The sequence below is a fragment of the Prionailurus viverrinus genome, chromosome B2 (assembly GCF_022837055.1).
Source record: "Prionailurus viverrinus isolate Anna chromosome B2, UM_Priviv_1.0, whole genome shotgun sequence".
Taxonomy (NCBI): Eukaryota; Metazoa; Chordata; class Mammalia; order Carnivora; family Felidae; genus Prionailurus; species Prionailurus viverrinus.
The window spans coordinates 58,602,671-58,628,146 of NC_062565.1; the positions used below are offsets into that span (position 1 = coordinate 58,602,671).

At 34.8% G+C, this 25,476-nt stretch overlaps 1 protein-coding gene and 1 pseudogene across 1 annotated transcript in view; one reads left to right on the forward strand and one right to left on the reverse strand.

Moving 5' to 3' along the window:
- EYS (eyes shut homolog) overlaps positions 1 to 25,476 on the reverse strand; it is a 1,626,372-nt gene that overhangs the window by 971,737 nt on the left and 629,159 nt on the right. The window contains exons 18-20 of the mRNA XM_047860135.1: positions 20,850 to 21,024; positions 19,843 to 19,921; positions 3,302 to 3,501 (exon numbers count right to left, since the gene is read on the reverse strand). Coding sequence (XP_047716091.1) covers positions 3,302 to 3,501; positions 19,843 to 19,921; positions 20,850 to 21,024 — 454 coding nt within the window. The remainder of the gene's footprint in view (positions 1 to 3,301; positions 3,502 to 19,842; positions 19,922 to 20,849; positions 21,025 to 25,476) is intronic.
- LOC125165550 (40S ribosomal protein S15a-like) lies at positions 17,461 to 17,851 on the forward strand (annotated as a pseudogene).

A 25,476-nucleotide genomic window follows, 5' to 3' on the forward strand; every position in this document is an offset into this window, starting at 1 on the left:
ATAAAAATCAATAAACATAAAAATGTTAGTAACTGAGACTTCAAGTCAATTTAAAGAATTCTAACAAAAAATGAGGCAAGTTATAAAAACTTTGAGAAAAATGAACTCTTCAAATAAATTACTTTGAAAACAGAAAATAATACTATGGTTTGCTAAGTGGGCATTGCATTTACAATGGAAGAAAACAGCTAGTTAAAAAGTGCATATCCATTGAAATGTAAGAGAAAATAAATAATATTATCCTAAGGAAAAATTTCATAAAACCAGATAAAAATGGTTGAGAAGTAGACAAATTTAGAGGGAATTTTTAAAAAGAAATAAAAATAGAAAAAAGAATAAAATGCCTGACAGAGTTTAAAGGTTGTGATTGCAGTATGTAAGCATTATTAGTACCCAAAGAAGAATGCAGAATGAATGAACCAGTATTAATGCCGAAAAGAATAATAACAGAATAATAAAATCTTCCAGACATGAAGAAATAAATAAGAAAAATATGTAACATCACATACTCGGGTTAAATGCTTCAATGCCAAAGATAAAAGGGAAGGGAATTAAATTATAAAGTATCTACGTGCCAGTCACTGGGTAAGTATTTTATACATCGTTTTTAATTAAAGAAATTAAAAATCATGTATCAGCTTTTATGAAGCAAGTGAATCAATTGCATTCATAAAATATAATGTTCATGGGAATAGGCCATTCTCTTGTTTATTTTCTACAATGATGGAAATGAAAGCAAAATAACAACATTAACTACATAATCCTCAAACAATAATAAGGTCTAAAAATTTGTACTTCTCCAAGTTCTAATTCATATGTTAAGCTAAGAACACAACAAAATATCTTAGGTTTTCAGTTCCAAATTTCCGAGTTTGTCATATAGGATAAGTTTTTAATCAGAAGAAAATTAGTTTTCTCAAAATCATTAGGAAACCAATAGTATAGAATATTCTATAGATCATTAAAGGCTGAAATCTTTTACTAACAAAATGACATCAAAAAGAAGACTTCAGGATAAGTGTCATGAAGGTGGAAATTTATAGGCTTTGACTTTTTCCCCATTTAAAATCAAACAAAATTTAGAAAGCTGATTAACTAATAAACCATCAATGAGAACACAAATATTAACACTGATTTGTGTAAACACTGAAGGAAAATGAACATAACAAAGACAATGACAAAAATTTTACCACATTTCTAAGAGTATGCTTTTTTGATTTAACTTGAAGAATGGAAAAAAATGGGATCTAACAGTAGGTTTGATACAATTTTTTAAATAAAGATGATTATTTTATTATGGTTTAACTATATCACAGATTAATCCTTAACTCACAAACAAATCTATGATTCGATTTGCAAAACAGTCTCTCCCATGAGTTTTCTTTTTAAATAAATGGCTTGATCATTGTGCTAACTTGGCACCAACATCTATGGCTACTCACAGTCACTGTGCAAATCCCCTAGAAACTGAAATTCCCAAGGCATTTAGTTACCATTCACAGACTTTCAAGAGCTTACAGGAATGCTGAATCAGCAGGGAAGTTTGAAGACAGACAAGTCTTATTTAAATGCAATTTGGGGGTGCATGGGTGGCTCAGTCATTAAGCATCCCTCTTGATCTCAGCTCAAGTTTTGATCTCAGCGTCTTGAGTTCAAGCCCTGTGTTTTTTAAGTGGAGTCTACTTAAAAAAAAAATGTAATTTGAATAACCTTGTAGCTGTAATGGCTGCCTATGTCCCTGGGAGATAGGCTAGGAAAAGAAGCAGGCCTCTTCAGTCTAGATTCCACTGACTTCATGCTTTAAGAAAGGTCAGCCTAACTAGCCCATGGATAACATCTCCTAAACGGAACATTTGTAGCATAGCTTGCATAGTGCTTGAATTAGCAAGGTTATAAAAATATACATTTTAGTTTTAGGTTCACTTATTTCTATTTTTTTTTATTGAACAGAATGAGTTTCCATGGCTCGAACCTTCATTTATAACACTGTATTAATTGGAAGTAAATGTCGAACTTACTGTTGTTGACTTCATCCAGGCACTGATTAGGTTCAATCAGAGGATCCTTACAGTGCTCAAGTGATCATTTTTATAATGATATTTTACAAAATTACAATTATATTGGAAACATCTTTACTTTCTGTACTTTATCAAACTACCAGAGTAAAATAAGCAAAATTCGTGCTAAAAATACGACACAACAGAGACAACACACACAACCACACTATAAATAAAAATGGCATGTTAGGTCATATGTAATAAAGAATAACAGTGTCATAATAATGACTGAACACTGTATGTATATGTTAAATGAAACAATAATAATCTTGGGTTTATGTAAAACAATCACCTATGTGTACTTCATTAGAGATATGCCCTAAATAAGATAATACAGCAGAGATCAAAATAAATAAAAGGGCAAAAACACACTGTAGATATTGAACAAAGAAAATATGGTGGTGTCAATAATAAACATAATGCAGAATATATTAATATTTTTTTAAATAACTGATAAAATATAAAAATAATAGATACACTTTACTATTAAATAACTATGCACCAAAATAAACATGTTCAACCTTCCCAAAATTTAAGATATTTAGAAGAAATACAGTTGTTCACAGATTTTAACTTAATATCAAGCTCTCAAAAATCAGATGAAATAGAAAAGGTAAACTATTTTTTAAATATGTGGGTTCAATTATATTTTACAAATAGAACAGGTAATGGCTAAATTCTCAAAATAAAAACCACTTATATATTATGTAATCATAAAAAACAAAGGTAATGAAAATTACCTCTTAAGAATTTTTAAAAGATACTTTAAATAGTAATTGGTTCAAAAATACAGTGACACATTAATTTATTTTTATAAATCTTAGCACATAAAAATTTTTTATCAATTGTTAAGATCTTAGAATTGTAAGTACAGCAGGAGGACTAATGAATCTTTGTAATAAGTCTATTATAAATATGAACTATCTATGTGTCATTCATGTAGTGTAATATTTAAGAAAAGAAACAATTCAATTCTGGGAAGGATAGGGGATATGAAACAATTATAAAATGAGAGATAATAAACTTTAAAGTCCAACATGGAATTTATATGAATATATAGTATTTTGAAAAATATGAAAGTAAATGCTTCCTTAGAATTGTTGATTTAAATTTGTGATTTCATTTTTTTAGATGAAAACGTACTCAAAAACTTAGTATTTATATTTCAGCGTGCATCACTCTTATGATGTTTATATGCTTTCCTAAATATATATTTAGTTAATTGTGGGTAAATAAATACTGACCTGCAGTAAAACATGTGTCCAGGTCCATCAACACAAATACTTCCATTAAGACAGAGGACCAAATTCAGTTCAGGCTCAGCACAACCATCAATATGTATTTCACAATATGCACGAATGTATCCACTCAGGCAAATGCAAGTAAAGTCATCGACTGATTTCTGACAGAAGTCTTCATTTATAGAAGGGGTTGATGTACAGTTCTAAATTAAGAAATAAAGAATCAAATTTGATTATTAGTGATATGACTAAACATTTTATTAAACTTATTTTATTTAAATATTTTTAAGAAATCAATATGCAAGCTTATCTGATATTCCATTCCTCTAGAAACTGAAATATGTTTTTGGTAATAAATGATTTTTGTCTTTTATCACCAGAAATGTCCCATTATTGATTTTTCAGGAAAAAAATACAACTTTATTAAACTTTGCTGCAACATGTACCATGGCAGTGAATACCTACCCCCCTACACACCCAAATAATGATGCTAAAACAAATTTCCTATGTATATAATATCAGGAATTCACTGACCCTTAGTATACATGCCAGTTTGCCTGGAACAGCCCTAGATTAATTCTGCTGTCTTAGGGTGATTAATAGTGCCTTGATTAACTCTCAAAGGAATCCTGGGTTTGAACACATACTTAGAACAGCCAATTCGCAATGGACTTACATCTACAAAACAAGGCATCTTTAATATCTGCTTTTATTCCATTCATAATTGTTTCCCCCCCAAATTGTTTTAATATGTATATTACTTTTTCAGACTTATTAAGGTATAACTGACCAAAAAAAAAACCCCTGCACTATATTTAAAGTGTACAGCATAATGATTTCATATACATACACATCGTGAAATGATTCCCACCACTGAGTTAATACACACACCTATCACTGCACGTATTCACCTTTCTTCTTATTGAGAGTAGAGGGAGTGAGAACACTGAAGTTCTACTCTCTTAGCAAATTTTAATTGTAGAGTAGTGCTATTAATATAGTCACCATGTTATATATTTGATCACCATAATCTGTTCAACTTATAACTGAAAATGATTTCCCAGCATTTTCTATTTCTCCTATGCCCTACCCTCTGGCAATCAATTGTTCTATTCTCTGTCTCTGTAAGCCCAGCCTTTAAAAAAAATTTTTTTTTTTTAGATTTTTTAACAACTGAACCCATGTAGTATTGGTTTTTTTAGTTTGGCTTATTTGCCTTAGCATACTGTCCTCCAAGTTTATCAATGTTGTTGGAAATGGTAGAATTTCCTTCCTTTTAAGACTGAATAATATTTCATTGTATATACAGACACCACATTTTCTTTATCCAATCATCTATTGATGAACACAGTTTGTTTCCATACCTTGATTATTGTGAATAATGCTGCAGTAAACATGGAACTACAGATATCTTTATAAGGTGATGGTTTAATTTCTTTCATCTATTTACCCAGAAGTGTGATTACCGGATCATATGATGGTTATATTTTTAATTTCTTGAGGAACCTCCATAGTGTTTTCCAAAGTGACTCTACCAGTTTACATAGCTATCAGCAGCATAAAGGGTTCCCTTTTTTCCACATCCTTGCCAATATCTGTTATCTCCTATGTTTTATCTAATAGACCTAATAGGTTGGGACAATTATCTCATTGCAGTTTTGATTTACATTTCCCTGATTAGTGATGTTGAGCACCTTTTCATATATCTACTGTCCATTTTTACAGCATCATTGCAGAAATGTCTCTTCAAGTCTTTTGCTCATTTTTTAAATTCCATTATTTGGGGTTTTTGTTTGTTTGCTTTGTTTTGCTATTAAGTTGTATGAATTCTTTATATATTTTGGATACTAATCCCTTATTATATATGTGGTTTGTGAATATTTTCTCCCACTCCGTAGGTAGTTGTTAATTTTGTTAATGGTTTCCTTTGCCGTGCAGAAGCTTTTTCAGTTTTATGTAGTCCCACATGTTTATTTTTGCTTTTGTTGCATTTGCTTTGGGTGTCAACTCCAAAAAAAAAAAATGATTGCTAAGATCAAATATCAAGGGATTTACCAGCTATGTCTTCTAGGAGTTTTAAGGTTTTAGGTCTTACATTCAAATCTTTACCCCATTTTGAATTGTTTCTGTGGTGGTGTAAGACAGAAGTCCAGTTATTATTTTGCATGAGGCTATCAGTTTTCCAAATACAAGTATTTGGAATAGCTTGAGAAGGATAGGTATTATCTCTGCTTTAAACATCTGGTAGAACTGCCCTGGGAAGCCATCTGGTCCTGGACTCTTATTTGTTGGGAGATTTTTGATAACTGATTCAATTTCTTCGCTGGTTATGGGTCTGTTCAAGCTTTCTAGTTCCTCCTGATTGAGTTTTGGAAGAGTGTGGGTGTTCAGGAATTTGTCCATTTCTTCCAGGTTGTCCAGTTTGTTGGCATATAATTTTTCATAGTATTCCCTGATAATTGTTTGTATCTCTGAGGGATTGGTTGTAATAATTCCATTTTCGTTCATGATTTTATCTATTTGGGTCATCTCCCATTTCTTTTTGAGAAGCCTGGCTAGAGGTTTGTCAATTTTGTTTATTTTTTCAAAAAACCAACTCTTGGTTTCGTTGATCTGCTCTACAGTTTTTTTAGATTCTATATTGTTTATTTCTGCTCTGATCTTTATTATTTCTCTTCTGCTGGGTTTAGGCTGCCTTTGCTGTTCTGCTTCTAGTTCCTTTAGGTGTGCTGTTAGATTTTGTATTTGGGATTTTTCTTGTTTCTTGAGATAGGCCTGGATTGCAATGTATTTTCCTCTCAGGACTGCCTTCGCTGCGTCCCAAAGCGTTTGGATTGTTGTATTTTCATTTTCGTTTGTTTCCATATATTTTTTAATTTCTTCTCTAATTGCCTGGTTGACCCACTCATTTGTTAGTAGGGTGTTCTTTAACCTCCATGCTTTTGGAGGTTTTCCAGACTTTTTCCTGTGGTTGATTTCAAGCTTCATAGCATTGTGGTCTGAAAGTATGCATGGTATAATTTCAATTCTTGTAAACTTATGAAAGGCTGTTTTGTGACCCAGTATATGATCTATCTTGGAGAATGTTCCATGTGCACTCGAGAAGAAAGTATATTCTGTTGCTTTAGGATGCAGAGTTCTAAATATATCTGTCAAGTCCATCTGATCCAATGTCTCATTCAGGGCCCTTGTTTCTTTATTGACTGTGTGTCTAGATGATCTATCCATTTCTGTAAGTGGGGTGTTAAAGTCCCCTGCAATTACCACATTCTTCTCAATAAGGTTGCTTATGTTTATGAGTAATTGTTTTATATATTTGGGGGCTCCGGTATTCGGCGCATAGACATTTATAATTGTTAGCTCTTCCTGATGGATAGACCCTGTAACTATTATATAATGCCCTTCTTCATCTCTTGTTACAGCCTTTAATTTAAAGTCTAGTTTGTCTGATATAAGTATGGCTACTCCAGCTTTCTTTAGGCTTCCAGTAGCATGATAAATAGTTCTCCATCCCCTCACTCTCAATCTAAAGGTGTCCTCAGGTCTAAAATGAGTCTCTTGTAGACAGCAAATAGATGGGTCTTGTTTTTTACCAATTTTGATACCCTATGTCTTTTGGTTGGCACATTTAATCCATTTACATTCAGTGTTAGTATAGAAAGATACGGGTTTAGAGTCATTGTGATGTCTGTATGTTTTATGCTTGTAGTGATGTCTCTGGTACTTTGTCTCACAGGGTCCCCTTTAGGATCTCTTGTAGGGCTGGTTTAGTGGTGACAAATTCCTTCAGTTTTTGTTTGTTTGGGAAGACCTTTATCTCTCCTTCTATTCTAAATGACAGACTTGCTGGATAAAGGATTCTCGGCAGCATATTTTTTCTGTCTAGCACCCTGAAAATCTCGTGCCAATTCTTTCTGGCCTGCTAAGTTTCAAAAGAGAGATCAGTCACGAGTCTTATAGGTCTCCCTTTATATGTGAGGGCACGTTTATCCCTTGCTGCTTTCAGAATTTTCTCTTTATCCTTGTATTTTGCCAGTTTCACTATGATATGTCGTGCAGAAGATCGATTCAAGTTACGTCTGAAGGGAGTTCTCTGTGCCTCTTGGATTTCAATGCCTTTTTCCTTCCCCAGTTCAGGGAAGTTCTCAGCTATAATTTCTTCAAGTACCCCTTCAGCACCTTTCCCTCTCTCTTCCTCCTCTGGGATACCAATTATGCGTATATTATTTCTTTTTAGTGTATCACTTAGTTCTCTAATTTTCCCCTCATACTCCTGGATTTATCTCTCTTTCTCTCAGCTTCCTCTTTTTCCATAACTTTATCTTCTAGTTCACCTATTCTCTCCTCTGCCTCTTCAATCCGAGCTGTGGTGGTTTCCATTTTGTTATGCATTTTGTTTAAAGCGCTTTTCAGCTCCTCCTGACTGTTCCTTAGTCCCTTGATCTCTGGAGCAAGAGATTCTCTGCTGTCCTGTATACTGTTTTCAAGCCCAGCGATTAATTTTATGACTATTATTCTAAATTCACTTTCTGTTATATTATTTATATCCTTTTTGATCAGTTCATTAGCTGTTGTTATTTCCTGGAGATTCTTCTGAGGGGAATTCTTCCTTTTGGTCATTTTGGATAGTCCCTGGAGTGGTGAGGACCTGCAGGGCACTTCCCCTGTGCTGTGGTGTATAACTGGAGTTGGTGGGTGGGGCCGCAGTCCGACCTGATGTCTGCCCCCAGCCCACAGCTGGGGCCACAGTCAGACTGGTGTGTGCCTTCTCTTCCCCTCTCCTAGGGGCGGGATTCACTGTGGGGTGGCGTGGCCCATCTGGGCTACTTGCACACTGCCAGGCTTGTGATGCTGGGGATCTGGCGTATTAGCTGGGGTGAGTAGGCAAGGTGCACGGGGGCAGGAGGGGTAGGCTTAGCTCGCTTCTCCTTAGGTGATCCACTTCAGGAGGGGCCCTGTGGCAGTGGGAGGGAGTCAGATCCGCTGCCGGAGGTTTGGCTCCTCAGAAGCACAGAGTTGGGTGTTTGCTCGTAGCGAGCAAGTTCCCTGGCAGGAACTGGTTCCCTTTGGGATTTTGGCTGGGGGATGGGTGGGGGAGATGGCGCTGGCGAGCACCTTTGTTCCCCACCAAACTGAGCTCTGTCTTCCGGGGGCTCAGCAGCTCTCCCTCCCTTTGTCCTCCAGCCTTCCCGCTTTCTGAGCAGAGCTGTTAACTTATGACCTCCCAGACGCTAAGTCGCGCTTGCTGTCGGAACACACTCCGTCAGGCCCCTCCGCTTTTGCAAGCCAGACTCAGGGACTCTGCTTGGCTGCCGAGCCGCCCCTCCGCCCCGGCTCCCTCCCGCTAGTCTGTGTAGTGCGCACTGCCTCTCCGCCCTTCCTACCCTCTTTCGTGGGCCTCTCGTCTGCGCTTCGCTCCAGAGACTCCATTCTTCTAGTCTTCTGGTGGTTTTCTGGGTTATTTAGGCAGGTGTAGGTGGAATCTAAGTGATCAGCAGGACGCGCGGTGAGCCCAGCGTCCTCCTACGCCGCCATCTTCCCTCTCTCCTCACCAAAATAATTTCTAAAAGAAAATACGAACTGAGCTCTGGAACATTTCAGGCCTGGCATGGAATGCAGTTTTTACACGAGTGTCTTGTGGTTCAGAAATCCGATTTCACAGCTTATCTTCCGTTAGATGAAAGTGTTTACGGTGTGTCTGGAGCTGGAGTAAGTTCCTGCGTGAGCCCAAGAGCAGGGGCCTCCTCTCTCCTCTCATTAATTTGCTGATGCCTAACTGCACTGACACAGCGGTTAGGTACCGGGGAGAGAGAGCCAAATACAAGTGTTTGAAGGGACTATCCTCTCCTCATGTGTATTCTTGGCTCCTTTGTCATAAATTAATTGACCATATTTACATAGATTTATTTTTGGGCTCTTTACTATGTTCCATTGATCTGTGTTTCTGTTTTTATGCCAAACCATGCTACTTTGATTACTATAGATTTGAATATAATTTACAATTAGGAAGTTTAATGCCTCCAGCTTTGTTCTCCTTTCTCAAGATTGCTTTGGCTATTTGGAGTCTTTTGTGGTTCCATACAAATGTTAGGTTTCCTTTTTCTATTTCTTTGAAAAACCATTTGGAATTTTGATAAGGGTGGTATTAAATCTATAAATTGCTTTCGATACTACAGACATTGTAATAATATTAATTCTTCCAATCCAAGACTAGGAAATATCTTCTCTTTTTTTCTTTTTTTTCCCTACCTTCTTGAATATCTTGCATCAATGTTTTATAGTGTTCAGTGTATGGGTACACTGGTTAAATTTATATTAAATTTATGTTTCACCTCCTTCTTAGTTAAATTTAGTATTTTATTCATTTTGGCATTATTATATATGGGGTTTCTTTCTTATTTTCTCTTTCTGATAGTTCATTGTTTGTGTATAGAAATGGAAATAATTTTGGAGGGTGCCTGAGTGGCTCAGTAGGTTAAGTGTCTGGCTCTTGATTTCAGCTCAGGTCAGGATCTCATGGTTCGTGAATTCAAGTTCTGCATCAGGCTCTGTGCTGACAGCGCAGAGCATGCTTGGGATTCTAAGTCTCTCTCTCTCTCTCTCTCTCTCTCTCTCTCTCTCTTTCTGACCCTCCCCTACTCACAGTTGCTCTTTGTCTCTCTCTCAAAATAAATAAACATTTAAAAAATTAATAAATGCAACTAACTTTTGTATTTTGTCTATTTTAGAGCATGGCATATCCATGTTAACAACTTAACTGTGAATGCATACAAAAGCTCTAGATTTATGCATTCTTAAAATTCGGGATATTAGGGTGGGGTCCAACCCATAACTTCTCAAAGAGAAGATGGAAGTTAGGGATTTCTTCTTCATTGTATGGCAGTGTGCAGGAGTGGGATTTATGGTGAGAGTGTGTCTCAGCCTTTCCTACCAATTTCAGTGTGGGTATTTTCTCAGTTGCTCAATGTGTGGTAGTTTCTGAATTTCTCTCAAGGGGACTTGCTCTGTGCATAGCTGCACATTCAGTGCAGCCAGGGCAGGAGGGAAATTCAGGCACCTCCTATGTTGCCGTCCTGGTCCAGATCTTATTGTGTATCCAATCATAATCTTTTAATTAGCCAATTTTCCCATGCATTTGCCCAAATTTGTGTCTGGCATTTCTGCATCCTATAATTCTAGAGGTACAGACAGAGGCTTTGTAGAACCTAGAAAATATCTGTCTGTTACTTTTTAAGCATTGGAATATTGTTATACTTTTATGCTACTTTTACCCACCTATTAAATAAATGGTATTTTATTTATTGTAGGTACATTTATGCATAAGATGGTGACAATTTCATCCACTTCATACAGGTTCCTGTGAGAATTAAATAAAATAGTAAATATAAAGTAATTAGCCCTGTTCTTGGAACATAACAGCTGTTCAGTAAATGTTATATTCTTTCCCTTTATATACTGAAGGCCACAAGCCTTGTCAGCCTCTATTTCAGTCATTTGGCACTTCCCTACAACAGTAAATCAGATTTTGTTGGTATATTAATGTCTACCATATCATGCTATATGCTTCTTAAGTTTACATTTTAGATATTATACATGTGCCTATATTCTGGAAAGCAAAAAGCATGGTGCTTTAAACGTGGTATGACATCATTTTTCAAGGTAATGTTAACTCTGAAAATATTGGCACCTATAATTCTGAGAAATAATTTCTGGAACTTTGTGACATCATTAGTAAAACATTTTTATGTACTCTTAATATGTTGTCTACACATAATTTCTTTTTAAAAATTTTTTAATGTTTATTTATTTTTGAGAAAGAGCGAGACAGAGTGTGAGTGACGGAGGGGCAGAGAGACAGGGAGACAGAATCTCATGCAGGTCATAGGCTCTGAGCTGTCAGCACAAAACCCGAGGTGGGACTTGAACTCACAAACCATGAGATCATGACCTGAGCTGAAGTTGGATGTTCAACTGACTGAGCCATCCAGGTGCCCCCAGGATTTCTTAATGAATATACAGAAATATGAATCATTTGCACTCAGGAATCTAAATTACTACATCTTCAAAGATAGACATAGAACTATGGTACACAAGAAGCTAGAGCATAGGCAAACGTGATATTTCTTTAATATTTTACTCTGAAAATGGGTATTTTCTAGAACTATCATTAGTTAGACATTTATGCTTAGAAACAGTGACTTTTAAAAATGTTAACATAACAATAAAACTCACACTGAAAAGGCTAATGTGAAACCATTGCATTCATACCATTTATCAAATGGAAAATTAAGGATGTCAAAATCACTAGAGAATTTAATTAGTATCCCTTTCAATAAGAAATGGATTGTGCCCTTGATTATAAAACCCAAGTCATGCTTGGAACTCAGATGGTGATCTTTTACACTTGCCCAAGTGATAGAGTTAAATGCATGATTTTATACGTGAATGCCATTTGGATCTTTGTTCCACCTGTGCTGAGAATGTAAACTCCTTAAGGATAACTGAGGGCACTTAGTAGACTTTCTAAAGGTACTGCAGTTATTTTCATGGAATGTAAATGCAGAATTCCACAGGGAATAACATGGAAACAACATGTTTCCTTCTTAGTCCTACAGCTGGGTATATATAGAATGATTTATTACAAAGCATTACATAAACTAATTGAATTATATCTCCCATGGGAAGAAAAGGATCATTTTTAGACTGCCAAAAGTTCTGTCTCTAGGGTTAACAAGAATCTTTTACCAAATTAATTAGCAGGCTTAATGGAAATACAAAAGCAATTTCTTTCCAGAAAAAGAAATCAAATATTCATTTAAAATTCTTAATCTTTCCTGGTGCAAAACTTAAGGCAGATGACTTTCCTTCTGTTCATCATAATTTATATTATTTTGCTATACTCTATTTAAATATAATAAAATGATTGGCAAGAAGAATTGACTAATTTAATTTCAGAAAATGAGAAAAGTAAAAGGTTGGGGTATTTAGAGAAAGAAAACAAAGCTAAGAGTGATGTTGCAGATCAGGGCAATCTGGACAATTAAGCTATACCCCAATACTATGTTCATTCAACTTGCATTCAAAACACCATGCCAGGAAATGTACAGAAGCGTAGCAGTAACAGAACAGTGATGTATTCATTATGGAGTGCTTAGCCAGAGCAAACTACCAGATTGGCTAGCAAATATGTCAATTATCTCTCTGATAGTTGTGTTCCATCTGAGTTGTATAGTTTAGATGCAGAAGTTGTTCTGTGATCTCTGAACTTCCCAGAAGAACAGAAAGTTTTTACTTGAGATCATCTTTATCATAGTATTTCTCTCATAGAATCATGTTTTCTTTTTTTACACTGCTGTTTTTAAGGTAGTGGACTACTTTCTTCAAATAAGATCTTGGAGAAACAATATATTAAACAGATAACCATGAAACTGTTCTATCTGAAGAATGGAAATAGAACATTACAGCCTTAACTTATCTGATGCAAATACTTATTGAAAGTCACAGAATTTCTCAAATTGTGTGTAGCTCTGAATAAAAACTACTAATGTAGTCTACTGTTCCTAAGACTTAAGTTGACAATGAATACTCAGTAGCTTGTTAAATTGAAGATTTAAACTCAAAAGATTTGGTGTGAGGCCTGAGTTTTTCCATCTCTAACAAACTCCTAGGTGATTCTGATGCTAATAGACCATGGACCAAACACTGAGTAGAAAAAATCTAGTCCAAAAATTTTATTTTATTCTCAAAAATGAAACAAGCCCAAAAGTGTTACTGACTTCACCAATGTCCTATAGCAAGATGATGTCAGAATAAAATCTCACTGACACAAAATGCCTTGAATTCCAACTTAGAGCTAATTGTACCACCAAGCTTTGGTTTCTCTCTCAGAGGAATCTCTTGGCCGAGAAATATGACAATGTATATGGTAAAGACTAAATATCTCCAAATATCTCTAAAATTTACTTCCAATATAGCTTTGAATATGGGACTAAAGCAGTTAATAGGAAGAAGATTTTGATTCCCAATTAATCTGATTTATGATATTTTGATGTAAAGAAAATGCATTTTTAATTTATTTCAATAAATTAAACAAGATTATAAAATACCAAAATTGGGATATTTGTAGTAAATATTTTCTCTATTGAAAAATAGTTTCCTGGAAACTGTGTTTCTGATAGTAATTCCAGGAAAGAGAGCCACTGCAAAACCACTGTCTCAGAAGCAGCCTGAAATACACAAATGAATCAAATATAGAAAAGTACATCAGGGCTGAATGATGAACGTCAATGAAGAATGTCAAAATTCTTTAAAAGTAATGTAGAGTTCTACAGACATTTAAAAAAGCTAACACTTTAATATATACTATTTCCTCAGGTAAACAAAGGGATGTTGCATAAGAAACCTAAACGTGGGAGTTCCTGGGTGGCTCAGTCAGTTGAGTGCCCAATTCTTGATTTCAGCTCAGGTCATGATCCCAGGGTCATAGGATTGAGCCCCACATTCGGCTCCATGCTGAGCATGGAGTCTGTTTAAGATTCTCACTTTCTTTCTGCCCCTCTGTCCAGCTTGTGTTCTCTCTCTCTCTTAAAAAAAAAAAAAAAGAAGAGGAGAAGAAAGAAGAAAGAATAAGAAGAAGAAGGAGGAGGAGGAAATGGAGGAGGAGAAAACAATCTAAAGACTTAAAGTATATATTCAAAATCTTGGAAGTATAATGTGCTATAACTTGGAAAAATGATGGGTTAAGCATGGGCAAGTAATGCAAAAGATTGAGAGCACTTTGAATATATTATTAAGGAATCTGTAACATTATAAGGGACATAGGGTTGGTGTTGGTGGCCAAGACAGGTTGGGAAAGGAAGTACAACTCCTTTTGCCCACTGGTTTGTTCTGATTCAGGTTTGGGCTCACTCTTGCATTAGGGATAATAGAAATCTGCTTATAATTTGGAAATTCAAGACTCATGAAACAAGAAAAATGATGAACAGATAGAGAAAATATGTGAGAAAAATATGTAGGAAAACATTCCTAAAAAACAAACAAATACGGTGGGAAAGGAATAGCCTTTAGTGACAAATACATTTGTCACTAACCACAACATCCTATACCCTGAGGCCAAAAGGAAATACACACACACACACACACACACACACACACACACACACACAAATGACAGTTTTAAAAGTAATAATAAGTATTTCCTGAAATGAAATTGAGTAATATTGACTCACACTTTTTCATCTAATATAGATACTTTTTAGAAAATGTTTATTATTTATTTATTTTGAGAGAGAGCAAGATGGAAAGAAAGGGAGAGAGAGAGCGTGAGGAGGGAAGACATTCCCAAGCAGGCTCCACTCTTGTTAGCTCAGAGCCTGACGTGGGATTCCATCTCACAGACTGTGAGATCATGACCTGAGCCGAAATCAAGAGTCCAGCGCTCAACCAACTAAGTCACGCAGGCACCCCTAATATAGATAATTTTTAAGAGTAATACACTTAAAATAAATCTCCATCCAGAAAGTACTGATTAAATAAATATGGTACCTCCATACACTAGGATATTAATAAGAATACAGTAGAACTATGTATGTTAATGGAGAATTATCTGCAGTGATAAAGTGAGAAAGCAAGGTATCCTGAGTGTGTGACAAATATTACCATTTGTGAGATCTATTTTATTTTAAAGATGTTTTTGATCAAAGGACATAGATATTCCTTGCAACGACCTCTGGGAAATAGGAGACATTTGGGGCAAGATGACAACTCAAACTTTACCCTGAAAAGCATTCTGATGGATCAATCATTTAATTGCAAATAAAAAGGAAATAAGAAAAATAGTAGAACTTTTTGAATAAGTCCTTGTTGAACTTGTCACAAATCATAGAACCTTTAGAAAGTGTATCAGTAAATGTAAACATTTTGAATGTCAGAATCCACTACATACTAATTGAACATTGACAACAAAAGTCAATGTACATAATTTATATGATAGATAAAGGTAAATAATCTTATTATATAAGAAGCCCCTTATGAAAATTTCAGCTTATATTCAAACATACACACAATCACACACACACACACACACACACACACACACTCGCACACACACAGTTATTTTCTTTAATAATTTCTTTTCTATTTAAAGAACTTCCTTTAGTCCTTCTTTTGAATTAGATCTGCTCATGATAAATTCTTAGCTTTCCTTCAGCTGAGAATGTCTTGATTCCTTCTTTTATTTTATAATCATATTTTATGGTTTCCCATTTTAGTATTTTTCTTACATATTTATAATTTATAAAAGAACAATTTATAAAAGAACAATTTATAATCTGTTCTTTTTTGTGAGTGAGTGTGTGTATGTGTACCCAGAGTTGAGTTAATTACATTTGTCACTAACCACAACATCCTATACCCAATCATGGATTTGCTTTTATTGTAGAATTAATTCTAATGTTGTAAAGCCTGCCTCAAATTGTCAGATTTACAAAAACAAAAACAAAAACAGAACAAAAGAACTTGGCTTATGGTTTTCCCCACAAATTCTAACATAAACTTTTCCTTCTCATTTTCCAAAGAGCTTCAGATATAACACTCTGCCCCATACTGACCTAGAATGTTCTTTTCAATGAGTACTGCCCATGTTTCTCTACTGCTCTGGTCTCTAGCCTAGAAAGACAGACTCGGACATCAATCCATGAACGCCCATTAGAGGCTATTATCTGGGCATTACAACATAGAGGAAGTTACAATAAATAGGTAAAGATACACATTTATATCTATATAGATATCTCCAAATGGAGCTGGTGAGTAGGAGGTATGCCTGAAAATTATTTCATCTCCATTTCTCATATATATAAATTATCCAATATTTGCAAAATGAATGACAAAATTATATTTAGAGTGTACTTAATGTATTATTTAAAAAGACACTTAAAAAAACTCTGTTGAACTGCAATAATTAATATAGATAACAGCATGAAATTTTATTTATTTATTTTTTAAGTTTATTTATTTTGAAAGACAGAGAGAGAGAGAGAGAGAGAACAAGCAGGGGAGGGGCAGAGGGAGAAGGAGAGAGAGGATCCCAAGCACTGTCAGTGCAAAGCCTGATGTGGGCTTGAACTCACAAACTGTGAGGTCATGACCTGAGCCGAAATAGAATCACACACTTAACCAACTGAGCCACCAAGGCACCCCAACAGCATAAAATTTTAAAAAGCAGAACAGAATAAAGAGTCCTAAAACTGACCCATACATAGGAACTTAGTGCATGAAAAACGAGGCAACCTAAATCAATAGAGAAATAATAGATCCTTTGATAAAAATTATTAGAAAATTGGGTCGCCTGGGTGTCTCAGTCAGTTGTTTCTCACCCTTGATTTCAGTTCAGGTCATGATCTCATGGCTCATGAGATCAAGTCCTGCAGTTGGGCTCCATGCTGACAGCACAGATCCTGCTTAGGATTCTCTCTCTCTCACTCTCTGTCCCTACCCCAATCTATTTCTCTCTCAAAATGAATAAACATTAAAAAAATCTCTTGGAAAATTATTTGCCCTACTTTTTTATCAATAATAATAATATATTCACTGTGAATTAAAGTACTAAAAGTGTTATTAATCCTAAAATTGTACTGGATGAGAATATAAGAAAATAATTTAAATATTGCTGTATGAAAAGACTTTCTAAGGAAAGATGCAAAGCCCAGTGTCATAAAGAAAAAAGTAAAAATAAAATATAAAAATCTCACAATTTACAAGTCTTACAAAGTAAAAGTAGCTAAGCTCTAGACAAGATTTGTGATTTTGCAGAACCCAGTGGATTTGACCCATAATTTGGAATAATATATACAAACCAAAAAGGAAAAAGCAAGAAATAAAAAAAATACTATTCATCAAAGGCTCTGAATAGACAAGGCACAAAGAGATACAAACAGGAAATAATCTTATGGAAAGGTGCTTAATCTTGATAATAACCTAGGAAAACAATAAAAACAATGCATGTCACATTTTCCTCATCAAATTAGTAAACAAAGAAAATGATTTTATTTACTAGGATCTAGGGAAGTTGGCATGTTCATAGTCTCATTAAATAAGTGAAATTCTTCAACACTTATTAAAAGGAATGAGTCAGGCTCTTTCCACCATCTTTCCACGACGCCATAATGGGGCTTATGAATGTCCTGGCAGATGCTCTCAAGAGCATTAACAGTGCTGAAAAGAGAGGCAAATGCCAGGTTTTTAATAGCCCATGCTCCAAAGTCATTGTCTGGTTTCTAACTATAATGAAGAAGCATGATCACATGGATGAATTTGAAATCATCCATGATCAAAGAACTGGGAAAATTGTTGTGAACCTCACAGGCAGGTTAAACATGTATGGAGTGATCAGCCCCATATTTGAGGTACAACTCAAAGATCTAGAAAAATGGCTGGCAGAATAATCTGCTCCTGTCCTGCCAGTTTGGTTTCATTGTACTGACAACCTCAACTGGTATCATGGACCATAAAGAAGCATGATGAAAACACACAGGAAGGAAAATCCTTACTCCATAAAATAAACTTACCCCAAATCACAGACCTGACAAGTGGAGGCAGAATTCAAAGATAGCTTTAAGGTACCAAAATCAATGCCTTTTAACTACCCCTTGTTGTTCTGTATGACTTACATAGTTCAAGCTTCTCAGTTCCTAGCAAACCGTAAAAACACATAAGCTTTATATGGGTCTTACTAATTCAACTTTGATCCTTTTTCTAGGAATGTAGTACATATGTGCAGATAAAATGCCTCAATGGACAATAAATCAATAAGTAAGTAAGTAAATAAATAAATAAATGAAAGGAATGAGTCATGGCTCTATGTATTATGATGCAATGGTTCCTAAAATACACTAAGTGAAGCAAAAAGTCACTAAATAAGGAGGATAACGAATCCGGTCTCTTGTTAAAATAAAAATATTAGGAAGAAAATCTAGGTAGAATTAGGAAGAAGTATATAGGTAGAATTTAAGAATGGTTCTCATAATATTGTATGTATGTGTATACGAATATATATAAATATGTATACAAAGAAAATATTTATTTATTTATGTATTTAATTCTGAAAAGAATGCCACATTTATACTATCAAAAGAAGGTTTTAGAGATTGCCGTAGGCAATATGTGTAAACAAGATAGATGCCTTGGCCATTCTCCACCAAGGAACTTATTAGTTACAACATTTCCTTTTCCATATCAAGTATGGCTTCACTATCTAGAACCAAATCAATGTAATATCAATAAATAAGTTTTAAAAAATAATGTGTCAGAAAATGTGCTAATTATTTTACATGTATTATCTAATGAATCCTCACAACAACCCAAGACAGTGTTACTAAAATTACCCTCATTGAATAGTTAAAATATGATTTCAGAATATAAATATTTATCCAAGAACACACAGCAGGTAGCAAGTAAGCAGCAAAATAATGGCTCAATCTTGTTTCTCCTTAATGCATTTAACCACCCCATCACTCCCTCTGAAAGGACTGTTTACTGCGTACCTACCATGTCACATGTGCATTATCCCATCAATGACTTTGTGATGTAGGAGCTATTATAGCTGTATTTTACTGATAAGGGAAAGAGACAAAGGATTTAAATAAAATATCCATAGTCTCACAATATTAGAGGCTCTTTTTAGTCCTTTTACTTCCTTTCTTTACTATGTCAGAAAAGATTTGGAAGAATGTCCCATTATTCAGGAAGGCTCACAAGTTTCTCATCTACCAAATATGATCCTAAACTTCAGGTAACCGACATTTCTCAATAAATGAGGCATAAAATACCATGACTCAATCACATCACAGATTTTTGAAAACTGGTAAACAGATCTTGAGAGTGTTACAGGTATTGGTGTTCTTTACCTGTACCACCTCTTGGCACATACATCCATTATTTACTTTCTTCTTGTGATATCTGGATCAATTTAAACTCCTCTCATCCCTAGACATCCACAGACACCTGGGAGTCTCAAGACCAGAATGGGGAAGGTAGAGGGCAAAGCATAAGCCTTTTGAGGCTTCTTTTGACAATAACCACTTTTAGGAAGTATTTTCTAAAATTTTTAATGTTTATTTATTTTTGAGAGAGAGAGAGACAGAGCACGAGTGGGGGAGGAGCAGAGAGAGCCGGAGACAGAATCTGAAGCAGGCTTGAGGCTCTGAGCGGTCAGAACAGAGCCCAATGCAGGGTTCCAACTTGCAAGCTGCGAGATCATGACCGAGTTGAAATCAGATGCTTAACCAGCTAAGTCCCCCAGGGGCACCTCAGGACTTAATTATTGAGGGATCCAGATTGTAGAAATTGATGATAACAAGAGATAGAGGAGGAAAACTGAACAGAAGCTGTGATTTTTCATTCTGTTTAGAACAACGTAGAAATTCCAAAGGAGAAAATTGAAAGAGCAGTTAAATCTTTAATAACTGTTCATTAATTTGAAACCTATAGCAAGTAGTTTGGTTTTTATTTTAAATTACTTTAGATTTAATAAAAATTATGAAACTTACATTAATCTTGATCTCACATCTTGAGCTAGTCCATTCTGTAACACATGAACATTGATATTCAATAATGAGATCTATGCATCTGAAACACAGAATTAAATTTTCAAATAATTAAGAAAATAAAGTCTAATTTCAAGGGAGTTTCACCATTTAAAGTTTTTCTTTTCTAGTTACTGTAAAAAAATACATTCCCATAAGCAACAGAAGGCAGAGTCTGTTCCTGGTTTCTTATCCTTCAAGGTGACTGGACTGAGAGAACGGATCAATTTTAATTTTTGCCGTCTTCCCCATGGCAATGTAAAGAAAGAACAGTTTCAAAGATAAACAGTATGTCTAGAGTTCATGTAGGGAACTGAAGTCAGCTATAGCCAAACTGCATTGCAATAAGCTACCCATCCTCATCCTCTCTTCCCTGTTTACAAGATCAGTGGCAGGACTAGAAAAGAAAAATATTGCTGCAGAGGCAGTCTGGTGCATCTATGAGCCATTCTTCTTTGCCACCTGCATCTCCTAGAAATATCCGGGGTCTCAGTTTCCATAAACTAATATTCTATCCATGAGCAGGATGGTCACTATACAATTCCATAATGTCAAGCAATACCTTACATGCACATAGGGATGAAAGAACCAGTCTACTTAGGGACATTTTAAATACTAAGTGTGTGGCATTATCCCTTCACAGAGCAAATAATAGAATGTCTCATCATCTTACCTTCTACTTCTATTACTGAAAGCAGTTACCTTTAAGTATATTAAAGTCCAATTAATCCACATTTATTGAAAATTACTTTATGCTAATGAGCAGAAGTAAAAGAAGGGCAGAGATAATGTATCAGTACACTGCATTAAGTAAAACAGGCAGCATCTGTCATCTTAACTGTGCTTAGCTCTTGTTTTATGAAAGAGCGTAATTAAAATTATCTTTATCAACTTTCCCTTGACATTAAGTCTTAAATATTGTGAGTTAAATTTACTTTCGGATTTAATAATAGAAAAATAAAAATAGCAACCTTCCATGTAGACAAGGATTTGAGAGGCAATCATTTGCATTTGCTTCACAGTGTGTTCCAGAAAAGCTACTCTTGCAGTCACAGGTACAATGATTGATGCCATCAGTGCCAGCTCCACAATGGAGACAGGGCTTTGATAGACCTTCATCTATATTTACTTCATTACAATTGATGCCTACAACAGAAGAGACAAGACAAAACATGAGACCATTTAAATGCAAAACTCAAAAGTTTGTTCATTATGGTAAATGTCACCAAGAAACGAAGACTCCGTCTCCATAAAGGTAATTTGACACATTGTAGCAAAGGAAAACATTTTTCAAGGTTAAACATGTTTAGAGGTCTATTAACTTGCACACTACTAATTTAATGTAAATGAGAAAAACAAAACACAAGCTTAATCTACTTAATATATTTTTTAGTGTGAGGTATTGCTTATTGAGAATATTAGTGAAGTAATGAATTATATCAAGTTGTCACTGTAAATAGTAATCATAGTTTTTTTTTTTTAATAATGATTCTTGACAGTTTAACATTTCTTACTGACACAAGTTAAGAAAGAGCTTGAATTTTTCTAAATTTGGTCTTGGTGAATCTGTTAATGGACTGTCTGAGATTTCTAAATGCAACCTAATTTTGGTGAAATATCTAGTGTTTTCAAAGGCTAAGTTTTAAATATTTATTAAGCACCTACCATGAGTTACCTCTGTGATCAACTAGGGGCACCAGACAAAAAAAAAAAAAAAAGGAAAAAAAAAACACAAAAAAACAAGAAAAGAGAGTGACCCTGTTAATCCAGAAACGTGACGTCAGAGGCAATATTTATAATTAGAAAACATCTGGAAAACAACATAAACAAAGCTTAATGGAAAGCTAGATTCTATTTTAGGTTTTACGTGTGAGAGATACTAGGAGAAAGTAGAGAGACAAGGTAAAAATGGTTGGAATAATCTTTTAGTCATTGTGTTCATCCCTACTGAGCACCTAGCTACCATTGATTGAGCACTTCTTGATGCATCAGGCCCTGCGCTGAAGCTTTTACATATATTACCTCAGTTAATGGTCATCTAACCAGGAGGCAGATATCATTAACTCTAGCTCACTGGTGAATAAACAAGGGTTTGGAGAGTTTTAATAATGTTTTCAAGTCACACAGGCCATAACAGTAGACAGGGATTCAAATCAGTCTCCTGGAATTATGCTTGTGATCATTAGTTTAAATGGACAATTCTGCAACTACTATGATATGTGCATAAGCTACTGTGCTGAGTAATACAATAGACACTGTTAAAAACAAGACAATAGACCCCAAATAGAGTCATGTCACCAAACCAAGACTTAATTACAGTTTCAGCTCTCCTAGAAAAGGAATCTTAAACCAGTCAGTCAGGAATCACCTGATCGGCACTAGTTAGGTAGTCTGCCTGAAAGACCTCTGTCATGCCCTAATGAGTGCAATAATCAACCTGCTTTCCTGCCTAGAATAACTTCCTAGTTTCTGCTCCCTTTAGGCCATAAAACTCTTTCATTTTGTACAGCTCCTCTGCTCCATTCTATGTATTAAATGGATGCTGCCCATTTGAATCAATTTTGGGGCAAAGTAGCTCTCAAAATTTTTAATATGCCTCAGTTTATCTTTTAACAGTTCTGATTAAAATTGTCTCTAATAGCCAGAAACATAATATTTAGCTGAGAATAAAGATAAGCTTATTAAACACATAGCTATCATAATGCTTATAAACAGATAGTTATAAATAAGCTAGCTGGAAATAAAGAGAAGGTTATAAGTAAATAGGTTTATCACAATGAAGAAAATAATAATAATAATAATAATAATAATAATAATAATAAATAACTGATACTTGGAGAACTTACTTTGTGCCAGGTACTGTTGAGAACTTATGTAGATCAACTCATTTAAACTATAATAATTTTTTGACATGGAAATTCATCTTCCCACTTTAGAGAATAAGAAAATAAAGCGCAAGATCTCACAGCTAGTAAATGGCAGAGTGCCTGCTGTTAGCCACTATGTTATACCATCACACCACATCTTAATATGCAACAGTATGGTGTCTGTCCTAATGAGAGAGGAAACTGAGTGCTTTGGGAATTTAAGAAATGAAGTAATTGAGTCCATGTCTGAAAAAGAGGATCAAGAAAGCTTTGATGTTTGTGGAGAAAAGGAATCTGAGAAAATTCAGATAAATAGTTTGAAAGCGTACATTCTAGGTGAGTTAGATATCTCAGCATTTGTTTGCATATCAGGAAAAAAGTTGACTATTGGCAGATAGGCAGCCATTTCACAAAGTGATAACATAACTTAACTTTACTATATATCTATATCTATATCTATCTATATAATAGTAGAATTATCTATTCAAGTTATCTAATCATATATATCTATATACATATCTATATATATCTATATATATGGCATATATACCATATATAGAAGATTGTCAGTTTTCAAGTCAAAATTCTATTACATAGTGGTTACTTTTTTTTTTTATCATAAATGTTATTACCTAAATAGAACTTTGAATATTAATGATGTTATAAAAATAATGTGTGTAAATTGGTCAAATCCACAGCCATATTTAAAAGGACTATAAAAACTTAGGCTCAGAATATGGATTACATAAGCATTATAGAGCACATTAGGCTATTAATAATAAAACCAAAAACGGACTGGACCCCCTTTCCTAAATCTCAGTGGCTCATGTCACACAGCTCCATGACCAAGGGGAGCATACCCACTTTACTTTATCTTCATTCTGGGCCCCAGGGTTAATGGAACATCTCCTACCTGGGACATTGTCATCATCGTGGGACAGGGAAAAGGGCACTTGGCAAACACATACTGGTTCTTAAATCTCCCACCTACATTTCATTTGCCAAGTCACATGAGAAAGCCTATGGTAAGTGGAATAGGCATTAGTGGTCTTCCACAATGGAAAAGAACAGATATTTATAACAATAGTAATTTTAGTGAAGACACATTAGTCATTGATTAGGACATCACAGGTTTATTGAGATGATCAAGTAAAACAATGTATTTAAAACAACTAGTCCAGGGCCTGATACATATTTAACACAAAATAAATATCATTTTCTTGACAAAAAATCACAACTACATTGTATAAAATAAGTGATTTTGGTGTTTCCAGAGGCATCTTTCTAATTAACATGACAAGTAAAAAGTGTCTCTGTAGGACTATGTAGAATATTGGCAGAATCGGTGACAAAAATTTCAGTTAAAAAGAGATGTTCAATTCACCAGAAAAGTGTGGCACAAGGGGAAAAATGATAAAAGGGAATTTGGCAGGATGCATCTAGCACTATTTAGAGCAGGAGACTTGATAGAAGATACTACTCTTTGCTGTTGAAATATTCTCTGTAGAGAGGGCAAGTATGTCTCAAATTCAGTGTAGAAACATCATCAACATTATCTTAGGAATTTTTCATTCCCCTACTGTTTTATTTAGTAATTATAGTATTAATTTGACTTCCTAAGTAACTTCCAGAGAGAATAAGAATGTAATGATTAGCTGACTTGGACATTCTTGTCCCTGTAAGCAATTTTTTTTTTTTCATTTTTAACACCATAATCCTTCAGCACCGTGTAGATTGTGCCTCTTTTCACCTCTTTAATTCATTATATTCTATCCTTACCCTTGACTACTATGCTGTAGTTACACTGAACTTATGTCTCCTCAAAGACGTTGTTCCTCTTCCTGGCCCTCTCTTTTCCTAGATTTCACACAATTCATTCCTTCACTTTCTTCAGGTGTTTATTCAAATGCCATTTTCTCAGTGAGGCCTAGTTGACTACACCAGATAAAACTGCATCCCCTTCCATATTCACAATCACTGTTATCCTAATTTTAATATTTTCCCCCATAGCAAATAAAAATATGTTCATTTGTGTTTTTATTTTTGTCTACTTTTCCCATTACAAGCTTAACTCCAAGATGGCATGAATTTTGTCTGTCTAGTTCAATGCTTCCTTCCTTCAATTCATTGTGGAGTGCGTGTGTGTGTGTGTGTATTTATATTTTGCTTTACACATCATTTTTGTTTTTGTTTTTCTTCAGAAGTCTTTGACTCTTCCCAAACAAGAACAAAACAGTTCTTGTGAATCTGGGGAAACTGTCAGTCCTTGGAATGGTGAGAATCAGAATCTGGAATAAAGTGATGTCTCTGAGGTGTGTGCTGAAAGGCATGTCTTATCTGTGCAGTCGAGGGGAATTATTTAATGGAATCTCTATTTTTCCCTACCTTCAAACAGAGAAGAATTCATGACAAGTTAAAAAGTAATAAAGGTGTGGAGAGTGTTAGACTTTGGTTTAAAATGATCTCCCATACATAATTACCAACATTGAGAAAGAAGGAAATACTGTTGTTTGTGACAACATGAACTTTCAGGGCAGTAAGCCAAGTGAAGTAAATCAGACAAAGACAAATATTGTACCGTATCACTTACATGTGGAATTTAAAAGAAAGAGAGAAAGACAGAAAGACAGACAGAAATAAAAGAAAGAAAGAAAGAAAAAAAGAAAGAAAGAAAGAAAGAAAGAAAGAAAGAAAGAAAGAAAGAAAGAAAGTCAAACCCACAGAAAAGGAA